The sequence below is a fragment of the Phoxinus phoxinus genome, assembly GCF_949152265.1.
Source record: "Phoxinus phoxinus genome assembly, chromosome: 19".
Classification (NCBI taxonomy): Eukaryota; Metazoa; Chordata; class Actinopteri; order Cypriniformes; family Leuciscidae; genus Phoxinus; species Phoxinus phoxinus.
The window spans coordinates 25,590,662-25,608,474 of record NC_136894.1 but is presented as its reverse complement, the minus strand read 5'-3'; the positions used below and the strand labels follow the sequence as shown (position 1 = coordinate 25,608,474).

The window sequence follows — 17,813 nt, the reverse complement described above, 5'->3', positions numbered from 1 at the left end:
AAACCAACCAAACCAGCTTTCTGATGGTTAACTCTGCAAATTCACAATACCATTTGGATCCTGATGCAAAATCTACATTGGGAAAATTTTCAGTCGTGTGAATTCCTATTGAAACTGTATTTTGCATGCAAAATTACGCTGAGCAATATGGTAAACTTTACCATAATACAAGAATTGGTCAATTTAGCAAAATCGACAAAAAAATTGGCGGCAAAAAGGTTTATAGTCAAAACTGTAGCAATGCATGGAGCAACGCTCACTCAGGGGTCATCTTCAAACCAAGAAGCTTTCTGCTGGTCAATTTGTGAGACCATTTGGAACTTAATGCAAAATCTTCAAAGGGAAATTTTTCACTCTTATGCAGAATTCTCAAACACGTGAATTCCAATTGAAAATTTTGCCAAGCCACGGTAAACGTAACCGCACCTTTAATTTTTATTTCTCTCTATTTCATGCACACACACATACACACAAAAACACCATTATTACATAGACTTTATTGTGATTAATACATTGATACATCATCTGTTAGGGATCTTTGAGGGGATTAATGACATTTCTTTGAGCTTCCACATGGCCATCAAATACTGGAAGACCAGAAATGTGCAGGTGGCCCCAGAGGGGCGTCCCGAGTCCTTCAGCTCTACGATCTCACGGCATGCAGAGAGCATCAGACCTTCACAGCACTACGCCTGCTCTGACAACAGACGCGCGCAGTCGGGTCAAATGTTTGGGCATGTTTTCAGCTGGCCACAATGACAAATTGGCATCTCTGGGCTTAAACTTCAAGTCATAATACTGCAAAAAGAGCCATTTCCCCATCAATTTTCTCTGTGTCTCTGCAACTTGTGTCGACGTGCCTCGTTGTGTGGCTCTTTGTAAATGTTGCAGTAACAGGCGTTCTCATCATCGCTGTCATCCATAAGCTCTGGTTGCACCAGTCATTTCATCACCCTCGAACGCCCAGGTCACCTTATATATGGTTCCCAGGTTACCCAGGTTCCCAAGAGACCGATTACCTGATGAAAACTCCCAGCCGACAACTCGACGTTCACATTGGATTAGCGTTAATGTCGTGTGCATATAGAAATGTATTTATTGGGACAAATTTACAAGGAAAATGTACAACTGGGATTATACTTCAAAGACAGTAGCGCAAACCATACCACTGTCACACATAACAGCAATAAAGGAAGAAGTTATGTACACAGTACACTAATAAAGGTATAAATATATAATTGCTATATGTATTTATTTATATATGTATATATTCCTTCAGATGCCCCGCCCCCCAGAAAGGCTTCCTAAAACACGTTTCTCCTGGCGTAACTACAGCACTCCCAGACAGATTTACAGGAAAGGGCACCACACGTTAATTTGCATGTTACACCACATTTTTACAGCAACACGGTACTGAATATTACATTAGGTAGTGGTGTTTGGTTATATAGAGCCTGTGTGAGCGCACAGATAAGACATTTTTAAAACAGGGGTTTTAAGGTTAGATATTAAAAGTGCTTGAAATAGATGCAATGCTACAGGAGATGAAGAAAGTAGGACTTAAAACCCAATGTTTTATGACTCCTGGGAAAGTCTGGAGCTACATTTCTTTTGGAAACATTCTAGAACAGCCATTATCGCCCATCCTTATCTTCAAGACTAGAGGACCTCAGGCAGCAAATGGGTAAAAATGTGTTCATGTGAAACTTTCGTTGGGACACCAACGATGAAGTACCCACCCATGCAGACCATTTCCAGAAATTAAGTGCAATGTACACTGCTTATCTGCTCTGCCTCTATCCAGGCTTCTTAGGAGCCAAGTGGAGGGTGTACAATCGGTTATGGGGGTCTAGTGATGTGGCCTCGGTACTTTTGTACCGAGTCTGTGAGGTGGTGATGGTGGTGGTGGTGGTGGTCGGGGGTGTTATTCAAAGGACCATATTTCAATGTCCTGCACATAGAAGTCCTCCGTTTTCGAGAGCATTGGATTTCCAAAGGTCTTACATGAGTGAGTTCTGCCATGATAGAGGTCGCCATCCAACCACAGGCCGAATTCACCGCTAAAAGGAGAAAATAAATATTATTTTAGACATTAAGTGAAGTCACTGATTAATGAAGTGTACGGCCATGCCAACTTTTTCTCTTTACATACCCTCCACCACCAAAAGCTAAGGAGTCCATATCTCCTTTGATGAAGAACATATTGTCACCACTCCATTTGAAAACCTAGAAAGGTTCAAGTTACTTAGCAATGTTAATAGTCAAGGCGGGAACAGACAATATACAAAGACATTCAATAAATAGTGTATATATACACACACATGCACTTTCAATTAAATAGAATATATAAAATACATTGTATTACTATTAATGCCTCTAATATACCTATACATAAACTATACATAACCTTCATCTAAGATATACATCTACACTTAATCTGTTCATGTATTCCCACCTCTAAGTCTGGACTGAAGCTGAAAACGAAGGTCTCTCCGGTGCCATAGAAGCCGTCGCTGACTTTAAACGGCTCTGAAGCGAGAGCTCCAAACAGCTGCCAAAAATAAGGCAAAAGATTGTTTGCATATTTGATGAACTACATGCTGTGAAACCTATGATTTAGCGAACTACAGAATATACAGATTTCTAAAAACAATTGTGTAGAACCCTACACTTCAGCTAAAACCCAAAAGCTCAAGCATACCTGTCCATCACTGTCCTTGATCACCATGAGAACCGGGGAGTCCTGGCTCTGCATGGTGCGATACAGGCTCTTGATGCTCATGCCGTGTTTGGACGTGCTGAACGCCAGGGACCAGGGATAGCCGATCGTCCTGGGTGGGAGGTGCTTGGCCAACTGAGGATTAGGGTAAAAGGTCAGAAGTAAAGAAAAGCCCCCAAAAGATTAGGACAGTACAATAAGGGCACTTGGGAAGTAACTTTAAAGTAAAGGTGCACTAAAAAAAAGGCCCTCTGGGGGCCAATTATACAACTGAAATACCACAGGTAGACAATGAAAATGTCATGGAAGTCCCACGAGCACTATCCAAAAGATGAAAGAGTGGTTCCTTAATAGTGCATCAGAGTTGAATATGATGAGGTCAACGTAGATATGGACCAAAATAAACTATAGCTTGCCTTCTCGATTTGATCGGGTTGCAGCAGGTCACTGGGCTCGTTCAGACTGGGCCTGAAAGATTCGGGTTCTGGGTCAATCTTCACCATGTGTTTGGAGTTCACCTCTTCCTTGGTTGTAATCTTATTAAAAGGAAGAAAAATGGATTGATGAACATAGTCCCATCATTAGCTTTCCCCAAAATTTTACAAATATTGTCTTACATTGAGAGAGCATAACTATATGGATGGGTTAAGCCTCTATATTTATAGTCCGCTATGAATCATCAATATCAGAGAACATAATCTGAGCTATCTATAATGCTATATAAACAGTACTCTCAACGTAAGAAAACACCTGCAAAAGTTTGAAATAGTATCATTTCCAGTCACAGAGGGCATACTGAACAGTACAGCTCAATAAAGGAGAAAGTCGCACTACATGATGTGAGGAGTGAAGCTTACAGCGACACACATTTATCAGCCAAAAGAATCAGGCTTTAAATCTGGTAATGTGTGCTTCTACATCAGTACAACTCAACTGATGTAGACAGAGGAAGATGGATGGATGGAGATCAGCGAGATTTGGCTGGCAGGAGAACGTTACAAAGGGTCTTACTTTGGGAAGGCTTATCTCTCAGGTTAAGGAATGAAAAGTATAACTGTAGTTAAGCACAGGGATAAAGGTTAGCAGGAAAACAGGGTAGTTCCCCAACAGCAATGCAAACCAAGGCAAATATCCAAGGACCACATGACAATTTTCCATCCACAAACATCAGACTTGGAGCTGATATTTGTTTTTTAGTATAGTTATAACAACGTGTTCAATAAAGCCTCGCATTCTTGGATGTTTGCACTGTTTTCATGTTAGCAGGGAATAGGGTTAGTAAGACCTCTTCAACACACTTTCAGGAATGGTTTTTCCTTTAAAATCAACATGAAATGACACTCACAATCCATTTTACGTCAAGCTTGACCACTTATTTAATCCTGGCTAATGAAATAACTATTAGAAAGTCTGCATTTCCTACAACATTTACCTTCCAATAGTGACTAAAGGGATAGTTCACCGAAAAATGAAAACTGTAATCAATTACTCACCCTCAAGTCATTCCAAACCCATTAGACTTTCGCTCAATCTTCAGAACACAAATGGTCAGGTTTATATGATAATAAAATCCTACATTAAATCGGTTCATCATATAAAGCAATCATGTCTCTCTTCTGAAGACTTGGATTAAACTGCTTGATTCATTTGGGTTTTTTACGATCTCTTTTTTACGATCTCTTTATGAACGTTTTGAAGCTTCAGAGTTTTGGGTGAATAGACTTTCAATGGAGGAACAGAAATCTGAGATTTCATTAAAAATACCTTCATTTGTGTTCTGAAGCTGAACAAAAGTCTTATGGATTTGGAAAAACATGAGGGTGAGCAAATTGTGACAATTTTCCTTTTTGGGTGAACTAACCCCATTTACCATTAACACAGCCTTGGTGACATCAGGGGGAAAAGGTGAAGCAAATTGTTATTGTTATAATCTAAAATAAAATAATTGATATAATAATATAATTGTAAGTTATTACATTTTGATTAAAGAGTACAGATGTAGACGAATCAGACAGTACCTATTTATTAATAAAGAAAATCGGTTTTATTGTAATTTCATGTTGACTTTAATAGTGTGATGAATGCTGTCTGAAGAGTAAGTCAGAACAAGCACTGCAGTCAAATGCACCAACTTTGTGTTTGGATACTTGATCGAACCCTTCTAGAAGGGGCTCTGGGGGACAGCATGTGACTAATTACTATGAAACTTTATTTGCTTTTTTAATTGCTTCCTCATATCTAAGCCGTCGAAAAACCCATCCTGTCATCCAGATATCCAATTTCAGTACTACTGCAGAAACTCTATCAGCCTTTAAATGTCATCTCACATAAAAACGTCTATATCTCAACTCAGGGCCAGTTTTATTATTCCACACTCCACATAAAGACCAGTGCAATCTGCTGATCAAGGGGAACAAATTCTGTAATACAGACAGTAATGCATTCTTATTCAGATCAAACAGTAGAATAGTCTTCTTTCATTCAATTTGTGAAAAATCTGATACTGGTGGATTCATACGTGATGATACTCTGACAGTAATTGTCAGTTTATGTTGTAGTAGTTAATGTTCCTTGATCGGCAGACATGATGTGGCCTTTGTGATGGTTTGTGTGGAGTTGAGCGTGTGGCACCTGAAGACGTTTGCAGAGCGAGCGCAGGTCCTCACTCTTTAGAGCATCTATCCGCCGGTAATACTCAGTCACAGAAACTACCTAATGCACAGACAGAATAGTGGTGTTGCATGAGAAACAGCCCGACACCAAAGAATTAGTATGTGAGGAAAGAGAAGTTACGTAACGCACTTCTCTTCTTCTTAAACCGATCAATTGGAAATGGAGGAAGGGACATGTTAGTAAGATCAAGACATTTACTTTCTTTACACAACCTAAATGAGAAATCCAAAACAAAAAGTGCAATATATAACTACTAAATGACTGAGAAAAACACTTTAATTCCCTGTTGACCCATGTGTTTACGCAGACAGCTGCAGTCAGGTCTCATGTGCCGCGAATCAGTGTAATCTAACAGGATTCACCCGACGAGATCAAACGGCACCGTCTCAAAGACAGCTCACATGTCACCGAAAAGACATCTGCAATGTCCACAGACCAGCTGCTCATAAGTATGTCATGCCGCAAAGCAACATAAAACAGTGTTTTCAAAGCTGAAATATAGAATTTTACACTATGACATGCGTGTAACAAGAGGTGTGGCTATGGGTCAGTTGTCTGCATTTTTTTTCTCTAATATAGGCCTATTTATTATTTTGAAAGTATGATGCATTCATGACGCATATTTGCTCTTATTTGCAATCCATTCCAGAGATATCACATAAGCATATGCATATATATACCCAATGTAAATTCACTAACATAGACTACAGCTGAAATTGTTTCTTTAAAAAATGCATCGCCCAGAACTCTGGTCCTCCTATAGATTTAAAGGAATAGTTCACATAAAATTGTTCATCATTTATTCACCCTGAAGTTGTTTCAAACCTGTTTGAATTTCTTTCTTCTGCTGAACAAAACATTTTGAAGAATGTCAGTAACCAGTTGATGGACCCCATTGACTTCCATAATATTTGTTGTCCTACTATGGAAGTCAATGGGGTCCATCAACTGTCTGATTACCAACATTCTTCAACATATCTTTATTTTTGTTCAGCAAAAGAAAGAAATACAGGTTGAAACAACAGGAGGGTGAGTAAATGATGACAGAATCTTCATTTTTAGGTGAAAAATTTCGTTACTTTTTTTTACCCATAGTAACCAAATGCCCTATCCCAGAATGGCATCTTAGAAATGCCATTGGGTTTAACTCCTACAAACAGAAAACTTGATTTAGCCTATATGCAATCTATGCATAGGCTACAAAGCTCTTAACATGTTTTTGCAGCTTTCATCACAAAAAACAGCCAACTAAAGTTTTTTTAAAGAGAGAAAAAAACAAGCTTTTCTCATGTAATATAATAAGGAGGTCGTATTTCGATTTAAAATCGCCACCAATGAAAAATAACGTAATCATGCGGTGCTGCACAAAGACTAAAAAAGTCTGTTCTGTTTACATCGTCACGCGTCATAGCGTTCCGTTTAAACAGATGACAACAAGGTAACAGACTTGCGTTCAAAGCACTAGACGCAGCGCAACGGAAATCTGTGTGTTCAGTTTCATTTAGTTGCGATCCGATTATTTGTTACAAACGTAACAACACAAAACTTTTAAAAGGCGACACTCGACGCGTTTATTTTTCATGTGGAAAAAAACAACGACAATGCGGTTTGATTAATTTATCGCAAAACATATGGTGCGAATGAAATGTTAACGTAACTTTAGGATACTACATATTATTTCATTGTATGCAACTGCATAGTATAAGTATGCTAGGCTACTGCAAAAAAGTGTCTGCACTGCAGACTTTACTGTCATGCTTAAATTACGTCAATTACTAATGCTAGAAAGCTACAGCTGCTTGATACATAACCACACTCCATATGCATGTCAAGTGCACTTCAGCGCAAGTCACTCATCCACACACAAACATTAGAACCACAGGGCTCGTATTTTTCTCTTTTTTTTTACCAGGCCAAAGCTGTATTTGGGCGTCAGCTGACACCCCTCCTTAATTCTTCTGGAGAAAAACATCACTTCTGCTGAAAGCCCCAAGAAATGCAGGTGTATATCCAATATTTAGTATCCACGTGGACTCACTGAAGTACAGACACTTTTAGAAGTGAACTAGAGGCTTTGTGCTGTTTATATCCCACAGGGACCAATAGGATGGCAGGGCAGGATGAACTCATGTGGCCTCCCCTCTGGCCTGCCCAGATAAGAGGCTGCACAGGGCTTGAGTAATATTTTATAAATAATAGCCAAATAGCTAAGATATTATAAATAAAAATGCATATTTATGTAGCCTAGACAAATGGCTTGCAGAGAGCCAGAAAAATAAAATAAAAACAGGGCTTGATTATATATATATATATATATATATATATATATATATATATATATATATATATATATATATATATATAGTCAAATAGCTATCAGAAAATTTGTTTATATATCCTAGCAAATATCCTCCAGAGAGCCAGCAAAATAAAATAAATGAGTAAATGTTAAAGATAAGGTTTTGCTATATGGATCATCACTATTGGGCAATTAACTATTTACTATAGAAGAGTTTTCACACTTATTATCTTGACTATAATGCATAATCCACATTTATCAGTCAGATGGTCTTGCTCACTGAAGTCTATAAGTGGTTTAAGAGGGATGATGAAATGATTGTGTCCATTTACAGACATACACTCAATACAGTAACAGCCAAGCCAAACACACACATTACAATGAAAAGACATTACATACCAGTTCATCACATCCTTTGAAAGGAAAAGATGTCATTATGAAAATAAGACACTCCAACAAGATATTAAACAGACATTGACAATGACTGGCAACAGGAACAAGCATGCATTCATACTTAATGTTATTATGTGCATAAACATGGTTGAGGTAGCTGAATAGGACAAAAAAATAAAAAGACACACATACACACACGGTCCAATGCTGCTGTGAAAAACAGGCTCATGTGTGTTCGGGAGAGAACATAAACATCACGTAAGCATATTCATGATCACATGTCTATGACAACACAACTGCTACAAAAACATCAGCCTAATTATCAAAACCACACAATACACACATTTAAATTAAATTGAATGCATGAATTAACATCAGTATTAATATTTATGACAATCAAATAAATCACATTATAAATCATTCAAATTATAATATTTAAATATATTGCATGAATGCATAAAACACTTTCTAGGTTTTTAGTCATTACTAGAATTGACAATTAATATATGAATCATCTATTATTTATTTATTTATATGTATTATTACAGGTTAAGGCTTGTTATCCCACAGTAGTTGTTGTTCATACCTCCCAGTCCTTGAACGTGATATCAGGCACTGGTTTGTCGTGCTCCCCGCTCTCAGCATCCTGGTTCTTTTTAACCACTACAAACCCAGGCTCTCGGGTCACTCCGCTCAGCCCTTCACCGTACACATCAGGGGTCCACTGGACAAAGAACGCATACAGGTGGTCCGACCTACAGGACACACATACAAAATAGGTATAGGGTTTACTCTGTGTATGACAGCTTGTTAAGATTTAACACAAGATCAGTCCAGGTCTTTATTCACGTTGGCATCCTAATACTTTAAAGATGTTTTCTAGTTGCCCATTAATAAAATACTGTGCACCAATGTCCATGACTATTAGATGTGTTTTTTACTAAATTAAAAATAAAAGGAAGCTTCTGGAGCTGAAATTCAGATATGATAATAGGCGTTTCGTTTCTGACACATGCTGCGAGCGGAACAGACTGGGCTGTCTGACCAATCAGAGCAGAGTAGTATAGCGGTAAGGAGGGGTTTAGAGAGACTGATGGCCCTATCTTGCACCCAGCGCAAATGGCTTTGTACACCGACGCATGTATCATTCCTATTTTGCACCCGACTCACAGCGGACTTTTCCCTCCAGGGAATGAACTTGTGCTCGGTGGCGGTTCACCGAAAAGAGGAGGCGTGTTCCCGCGCAAACGTTCCCTGGTCCTATTGAGCAGTTTCAGAAAACAATTCCGCCACAGACCAGGAAAAACCTAGTCTAAAGTCAGTGGCGCGTTATTCAGATGCTATTTTAAGGGCACATGCTTGGCCATAATGTAGCGTGTGCATACAACGCGCATACACTTTGCTTCTCTCATCTACACAGACGCAGCAGTTCCCATTTTTGCAAACCATACATAATTACAAGGAAAAATATTACCACACGAGGGAAATCATTGTGGTGTCCATGAAGATGTGAAAAAATAGGCATAAATCTAGCTTACACATTTGCCCAAATTATTCAGGCTAATTGTAGTAATGACGGATCAAACCTGTTTGATCAATAGTGGCAAGACACAGTGGGTTGTCCGTCAAGAACCAGGAAACAAAATTCTGAAGACTGTAAAATCACCTTTACCATCATGTAAGTTGCGTGCGCCTGGCAAATCCGCCATTATAATAGCAATCCGCCATGGAACAAGCGCACATGCTCTTAAAGGGAATGTGAGATGACGCTCTGATTGGTTTATTACACGTTACGCCCAAACCACACTTATGAGTAATGTAGCTACTTCAGACCAACCCATTTTAGATTTGCGTCGGGCTCCGCCCACAAAGTTACTTGCGTTTCGCGTTTGATACTTGCGTTTCAGATCGTTAAAATAGGGCCCTGAATCTCAAACGAACCGTTTTCAGACTCTTTGAGAAATAAGGTGATGTGCAATATATATTATGAGAAAATTAAAGTTTTTTTTTTTATTGGATGCATGTAAACCTAGGAGACCTCCAAAACAAAATTAGGAATCCTTTAAAATAGCACAATAGGAGCACTTTAAAAAAAATGTGCATGGACAAGTAATGGAAATCTATATAGTCTCTCTACAGGATAGGATAGGACTTTTTCTAGTGTTTCTTATATCAGTCAGAAAGTGTAGGAACCTTGTGTAAAGCGCCATACACTATTATACTAATGTTTTGTTTAAACAACTTAAAATAGGGCCCAGGTCTATACTAACATCTAAATCAACCACAATGCATGTCTGTAGTCTGATATACCACTTTCCTAGATTGCTCGGTTCAATTTATAATGGTATATGTCAACAGCAACTTATAGGTGATTACGCCATGTTGACAGTGATGAAACCCTGTCCTGTAGTCCTGCTAGCAAAAGGCACTGATGTTGTGAGATCATTTACAAAGAACTGCAACCATAAACACACACATACAGACATGCACAAGCTCAGACACACATATATAGGCCTACACACACGCTGACCTGGTCATGGAGAGATTTGGATGAGAGCCAATTTCAGGCGACTCATGGGGACATGTGGCAAAGCTTACAGCCTATGAGAAGTACGCAGGTATGTGTTTTCCAGCTAACGTGGCTAGCGTTCACTTTGCGGTTCAGAAATGATAAAATGGGCCATTGTCGTATCTCAAATGGATCATGAGACTGGTCACCAAACTGGGTCAGAAAACAGTAGAGCAGTTATTTGTGCTGTCCTTCCCATAGCCACATCTCTGATACTTAATGAGACATCTTATCCATGGATGCCACCCCTGGCACGAACGCAGACTCGGTTTGTTTGAGGATCATGAGGGTCAAGATGGAGGTCGTAAACCATGTGTGAACTATAGAACTCTCATATACAAAGTTAAATCACAAAAACCAAGCATGCAAAACTTAAGTTATATAAACGCCATCGGTCAAATGAGCGGAAATGTCAGAAGACTAAACAAAGTCAAACAGACACAGGGTGAAATTACGCTTTTTCACACATCACAGAAAGCAAACGTTATGCAGTACAAAGCAATTTTTCAAACGTCATATTCAATTTTCTTTTATGATCATAAATATGCCATCACATTACAGACTCTCATCTGTTTGAGATGACGTAGTTTTAGCTAATTATATTGATTTATTGCTCCAGGAAAAACCTCGATCCATGCATAATTCAGTTTGGAGATGAAAACACATATGCAGCATGCAAATCTCTCTTAAGTCTGCCTGACTGTGGCTGAATAGATGTATTATACAGAAGTAACAGATTCTGTGTGACGGATTACACAAGGCTTTGCTTTTGAACATTCAGATTAGTAGGTCAGGTAATTAGCCTCAGTCATTTCTAGAGTCACCAGATAGATCTCATTCCCAGAAAGACTAAAGGACTGACATAGGATAAACTTGCAGATTCATGTAGTTAGATTCTTAATGATAAGCACAAGCTATCCCTCATGTCATGTCATGGTAAACATATTATTCTTTTTTTATATATATAAAAGAGCTGCTGTGCAAACACTCCCAGCCCAGGTCACCAAGACCATTGAAACCCTCGCTTATTGTTTTGACATCACATGTATAAAGTTTAGCCAATTTTGACTGAGAAAGAGGTTTCAAGGAGGACTTACAAATAAAGCAGCAAAAACAATCCATTTAGGAGCAGAGACAGGGAGAAAAAATTATAACCGCAAAACTAAATCACTATTTTTTGTGCATGAAAATACACTAATATAAGTGGACTTCAAAAGTTTGGGGTTGTTAAGATTGTCAATAATTTTTTGAATGAAGTATCTTATGTTCACCAGGTCTGCATTTATTTGATCAAAAATATTGTGACGTATTATTACAATTTACAACTAAATTCTTCAGTGTCACATGATCTTCTAATATGCTGATGTTGTGCTTTTTAAAGACAAAAGTTTGAAAACTGACAATGATGCAAAAAGAATTCAATTCTGCAGTAAAGCAGCTCTAAAAAGACAATAGTGCACAGTCATTATTCAACTGATATGTTGATTCAGTTCCGTTCAATAACTGTGTAAAGATCATCAAATATGAAATGAATTCAATTCAGTTATAAAACTGTTCTGCAGAAAACAGTGGTGTCATCAGCCTCCAGCTCAGTTGAGTTCTCATCCAATACTGTCAGTGAAGTCAAATCAATAATAATGCTGAATACTAATTGTCCCCAACTAAGCAAGCCAGAGGTGACAGTGGCAAGGAACCCAAACTCCATCAGGTGACAGAAATGGAGAAAAAAACCTTGGGAGAAACCAGGCTCAGTCCGGGACAGGGGCGGAGCTACGGGTGTGTGATTGTGATTTTGCTTAGTTAGTGATATAGTTTTATAGTGGACTCAGTTTTGCTCTCTCTACTCTTCTGCTTTGTTTTTGTTTTCATTTTTCCTCGTTACGGCTGCTCACAGCCAATCGCACTGCGCTTTATTAGGTGCTTTAGTGCAGACCTGGGCATTGTACGGCCCCCGGGCCACATCAGGCCCTCTGGCTATCCTTGACCGGCCCACGTAATGTAATTGGTAAATAAAAGCTGGAGTCCGTAATTTTTTTTAATTTTCTCAATATATAAAAAAATAGATATTGAGTGTGTACATCATAAATCAATGTTCCAAACCGTGTTTGTGTCTTATCCTGAATCACTATGGTACACCTATAATCAGTGTTTATATTCGGACTATTTTAGGCCGGTCGAGTCGGCACCGCTGCAGAGTAACACTGTCCCTGAGTGACTCGTCATAGACATGAGAGAAGTAGTTCCGGCTGCAATGTTCTTCCGCAATACGCATGCAGTTCTGTTTAATAACCGCTAGAGTGCCAAAAGTTATGGACTGCTGTCAAGGCAACTGATTTTGTTTATTTTATTTACGTCAGTCACAGTGTGTGTGACATGCACCTTCACTCAACTGTATTCGCGCTCATGCAGGACAGCGTTCAAGAAATGCGAGTTTACCGTTAGCCCTTAAATATGTCAGCTAAAAAAAGAAAGTTTTTGTGAATGTTAATTAAATAGTTATATAATTGTGTGTTGTGTTAATTTAATGAATTTCATTTACTGTTTTTCTTTTTTGAGAGAGATGTAATATATTGGGCAGAACTGAGTTAAGTGTATTGGTCCGGCCCTCTATAACCGCCCCAGTTTCTCATGTGGCCCCTTGGGCAAATTAATTGCCCACCCCTGCTTTAGTGCTTAAAGGGGTGGTATAATACCCTTTTCACAAGATGTAAAATAAATCTCTGATGTCCTCAGAGTGTTTATGTGAAGTTTTAGCTCAAAATACCCCACGCATATTTTTATACAGCATGTTAAAGTTGTCACTTTTTGAGGGTGAGCAAAAACGCACCGTTTTTGTGTCTGTCCCTTTAAATGCAAATGAGCTGCTGCTCCCAGCACTGAGGGCGGAGCTACAAGAGCTTGTGTCCTTTTACCTCACACCATGCACTGAAAATTTCTAAAACGTTTAGCCTTTTATGTTCAAACCGAAGTCAGACAATGATGGAGAGACTCAAGAAGAAGTGACAACATGTAGACAACATTTCTGAATGGTTAGTTGATGAATTTATGTAGCTTATGTGTAGATATCTTCTAGTCATTGATTAGCATATTCTGTCTTAATAATCTATAAATCGTGTTCTGGGAGCGGGATTTATGTAAATTTTAGGGTTAGTGATTTCAAATGGAATGTTGTGTAGTCCCTACCAGCCATTTGTTATACTTAAAAAGCAATTTCTTTAAAAGAAAATATCTCCCTTTGCTTTGAACTTTGAGCGCTGTAACTTTGCAGATGTTGTTTATGCTCAAACAGCAACATTACACACTAACTAAAGTTAGAAAAGTGAAATCATAATCAACCATAAGTAATGGGTGCAGGGATCGGTCAATCGTATTTTTTTTTTTTCAAAATTAAGCAGGTTGAAAAACATGGGGTGATGCCAAATATTCCGGCCCACCATCATCCACTTTTTGAAACATGTTTTAAAGAACATCCTACACCTGAGTCCAGAGCAGTAAATCAGTAAACTATTCCATTTAGCAGAACAGGAAGGTGACATATAAAGTGGAGTGCAGCCAAACTGGGAATAGCACTGACCTCTCAGAAGGAACAGCGAACCAGTACTCGTGCTTCCTGTCTCTTTGGGCGTACTGCAGCATGGAGGCACTGGCGTGGGAAACAAAGGTCTTCCGCATGGCTCTGCCAACACGCAGGCACAGGAACTTGTGCGACTTGGACTTCTCCTTGCCTTGGGGCAACGGCACAACTGGGACAGGAAACAAACAGCACAACTGCACCTGTTTTTCATAGTCGTCTCAGCGTGTAAAACTAAAACATGAATCTTGCATCCCATTTTTATTAATCTATATTGTAGCATATTTATGCACGCTGGATGCAGCATATGCTAAATAAGCTGTCATGTTGAGTGAGCTGATGGTATTAGTGTGCTGGAGAGAAATAAATAAATGGAGCAAATTAAATCTGTGGATCTCCAGCAAGACTAACTGAAAATGTATCTTTCAGCATATTTTTTAGGGCCACATCCTCATTAGACTGCAGCAGTGATACAGCAGGATCAAATGGAGGCTGACACTTCGATATATTTGCAAGTTATGTTATGTCATCAAGGATTGGATATCTTTTATACAAGCAATACCCTTGGGGAAAGAGAGAGCGAGCTACAATAAGAAATAAACAATGCAACCCATTTTACTTGCATTTTTTATGTTAAACAAAGTAAAACAGAAAAGTAAGAAGGGATCTTTTTTTTGTCCTTTCTGGCACCCATTTTTGAGTTTTTCTCCATCATTAGCATCTTGATATTTCCCACTTTATCAGATTTATCGCTACTTGCTATTTTTACTGTAGCCTTTAGAGATGCACTGAAACTCCGATGTCAATGATTTTTTCATGTTATGGTTATATATATATATAAAGTATATTTATTTTTATGTTTTTATTTATTTGTGGCAGATATATGGTTTACATACTTTGTTACATGTTTAATATCTGCCACAAATATATATATACAGTATATATATCTATGGGTGGGAAAATCGTGAACTGATGAATCAGGTACAAATAAGATCATGTAATGGTGTCAGATTTGATCTCATGTTGACTTTAACACATTTGCTAACAGTAGGTTACCTTCCTCTGTAGTCTGTCCCTCGTCTGCTCCAAGCTCAATAGCTGGTGTGAAATCATTGGTCATCTTTTGTTCTCCTTCCTTCATAGCACTGGTGTATTGCATAGTCTGAGCTTCCACGCTCTTCTGTGACTCATGGGCTTTTGCTAAATTCTCAACAGCCACAGTGTCCGAACAAAGCGACTCAGATGTGGTGCTTGACTTGGCCTCGTCTGCAGGTTGGTCCCTCATTGCATTCTCCGGAACGTTCCCAGACAGCACCTCATTGGATAAACCTGTGGCATTCAGACTCTGCTCAATGCCACCATCCCTCCATCCTCTTCCCTCCGTTCCTGTATTTTGCACAGCTTCTTTTACATCCTTTTTGTCAGCCATTGAAGGTTCTTCGGTGGTTGTGGCGGCCTGGTTGATGGTTTGCACAGATTCAGAAGACGCACCAGAGGACTTTATCTGCTGCAGCTCGTCGGAAGATGTTGCAAGGGGATCATCACGGACTGGAGAAAGTTCTGACTCGGTGAAAACGTCTTCAGATAGAGAAGCTTCCGTGCTGCGAGGGGCCGTACTGGTACTGTCGTTGCCCGTCTCACGGATTCGGTGTGCCGCATCGCCTGCATTGAGACGTGGTGCCCTCTTGAGATGGCTTACCTCGGGTATTGAAGGCTCAAGCTCTAGATCTCTGCGTTGACAAAAAAAACATGACACATTGCTACATGACTTGCATTTCCCCGCTAATGTGATCAAAGTGGTTGTTACTAGAGTGTTGCTATGCAGTTGCTATAGTAATCTAGGGGGTTGCTAGGGTGTTGTCTGATCATATAGAAGCAATCATCATATCTGTAGCTAAAATGATGTGCACGTAAGTGTCGCTTAAGTAACGTACAGTGGCACGAGCTCTCGGACCCTGATGTCGGTGATCTCCCGGCACATGGCTGCGGACTGCACCTCCTCCAGCGGGCACATGATCCCGTACTCCTCACATCCTCGCTCCTGCACCAGACGGTCCGACTTATGAGGGTCAAACATGACGTTGTTTGGGGTTACCAGCAGCACACCACTAACTATACCCTAAAAGATTGAGAGCAGAGGAGAAAGATGGCAATGAAAAATCAGTAGACCATACACTACTCTTTTACATGTCCAGACTTGATCATCACAGTAAAGATCAGTACATATTGTTATTGTATATTGACTATTCTGGCCACACACCATCCAGAGATCAACATGAAATGCAACCAATGTTTTGGATTTGGTTTTCATGTACTGTTTAGGGGTAAACCTGAAATCAGTGATACCACATTGATAGGTCAGCATGGAAAATGTAGCCTATATGATTGCTCAGAAAATACTGTAAAAATTTGTAAAGATGTGTGTAGACTTCGTGATCATAATTTCTGTCCGTCCAAAAGTAACAAGTGCCATATATTTCACAGACATAATCAAAGTGGAATAATATTTATTTATTTGGCAATATTATTATTTTAATACATTTGGAAATTTGCAGTACACAATGCCAAGTACACATGCTAGAGCAGATTTTTTTTTTTTAATATAAATAAAATGTATTTATCTGAATATTTATATACTTACAGCACTAAATGTTCAGAAATATATAAGTACATTAATACATTAAATGTTCAGAAACACACACACACACACACACATTTATGTTTTTCCTGACCATACACACTACTGTTTAAAAGTTAGGTCATATTTTAAAATATATTTTCAATGTATTTTTTACATTTCTTCTCTTTATCAATGGTGAAAACAGTTGTGCTGCTTAAAATTTTTGTGGAAACCGTGACACATTTTTGTACAGGATTCTTTGATGAATATGAACCGCATTTGAAATTTAAATCTTTTGTAACAAGTCTTTACAGTCTCTTTTGATCAATTTAATGCATCCGTGCAAATTTCATTTCAATTGGGTATTAAGTTCTCAAATTTAAAACAAATAATTCTTACTGTATCTAAACTTTTGAATGGTAGTGTATATATTTCTAACACGTACCTCTAACAAACAAATGTGGCAAATTTGGGTAAATCCAGTGACTAGTAACAATCTGTGCGCCCGACTAACACAATCTGTACACAGAAATCACTTACCTTGCCATCTGTGATGTATTTGCAGTTCATTTTAAGGAACTTTTCCGTGAGAGCCTCTTCTTCCTCGGAGGTGGATGACACCACTCTGGCTGGTCGAGGTGGCCCGTGACATGTGCTGTGTCTCCGGTGGACATAATCTGAGTCCTGGTGGGATGAAGATGGTGTGAGAAACAGCTCAGTCAGTGGTAGCCCTCGCCACATCACACTTAATATGGCCCAACCTTGAGCTCATGGTACGTCCTTTAACACCCACACCCACACACACACACACCCCCCCCCCCCCCCCCCCCCCCCCCACCCCACACACACACACACACAGTCATCATAACAAGGAGGCTTGGAAATAACAACCCATTAAGGCATAAGGTAGATCCCTTGAGGGCTCTCTGCTATAAGAAGGCTGACAGGCGGAAACCAAGGAGACTGAGG

General features: G+C 39.1%; 1 protein-coding gene across 3 annotated transcripts in view; it reads right to left on the bottom strand.

The window, feature by feature from the left end:
• Nucleotides 1-1,071: 1,071 nt before the first annotated feature.
• The window catches only part of oxr1b (oxidation resistance 1b), a 54,656-nt gene continuing 37,914 nt past the window's right edge, over nt 1,072-17,813 (bottom strand). The window contains exons 7-17 of one of the 3 annotated variants that reach the window (XM_079590809.1): nt 17,385-17,528; nt 16,159-16,343; nt 15,281-15,954; nt 14,228-14,396; nt 8,671-8,839; nt 5,351-5,431; nt 3,136-3,255; nt 2,702-2,854; nt 2,456-2,551; nt 2,153-2,226; nt 1,072-2,060 (exon numbers count right to left, since the gene is read on the bottom strand). In XM_079590809.1, coding sequence (XP_079446935.1) covers nt 1,925-2,060; nt 2,153-2,226; nt 2,456-2,551; nt 2,702-2,854; nt 3,136-3,255; nt 5,351-5,431; nt 8,671-8,839; nt 14,228-14,396; nt 15,281-15,954; nt 16,159-16,343; nt 17,385-17,528 — 2,001 coding nt within the window. In that variant the 3' untranslated portion in view covers nt 1,072-1,924. Of the gene's footprint in view, nt 2,061-2,152; nt 2,227-2,455; nt 2,552-2,701; nt 2,855-3,135; nt 3,256-5,350; nt 5,432-7,301; nt 7,478-8,670; nt 8,840-14,227; nt 14,397-15,280; nt 15,955-16,158; nt 16,344-17,384; nt 17,529-17,813 lie in introns of those variants that run through there. The other 2 variants (XM_079590810.1, XM_079590811.1) reach the window with 2 other exon arrangements.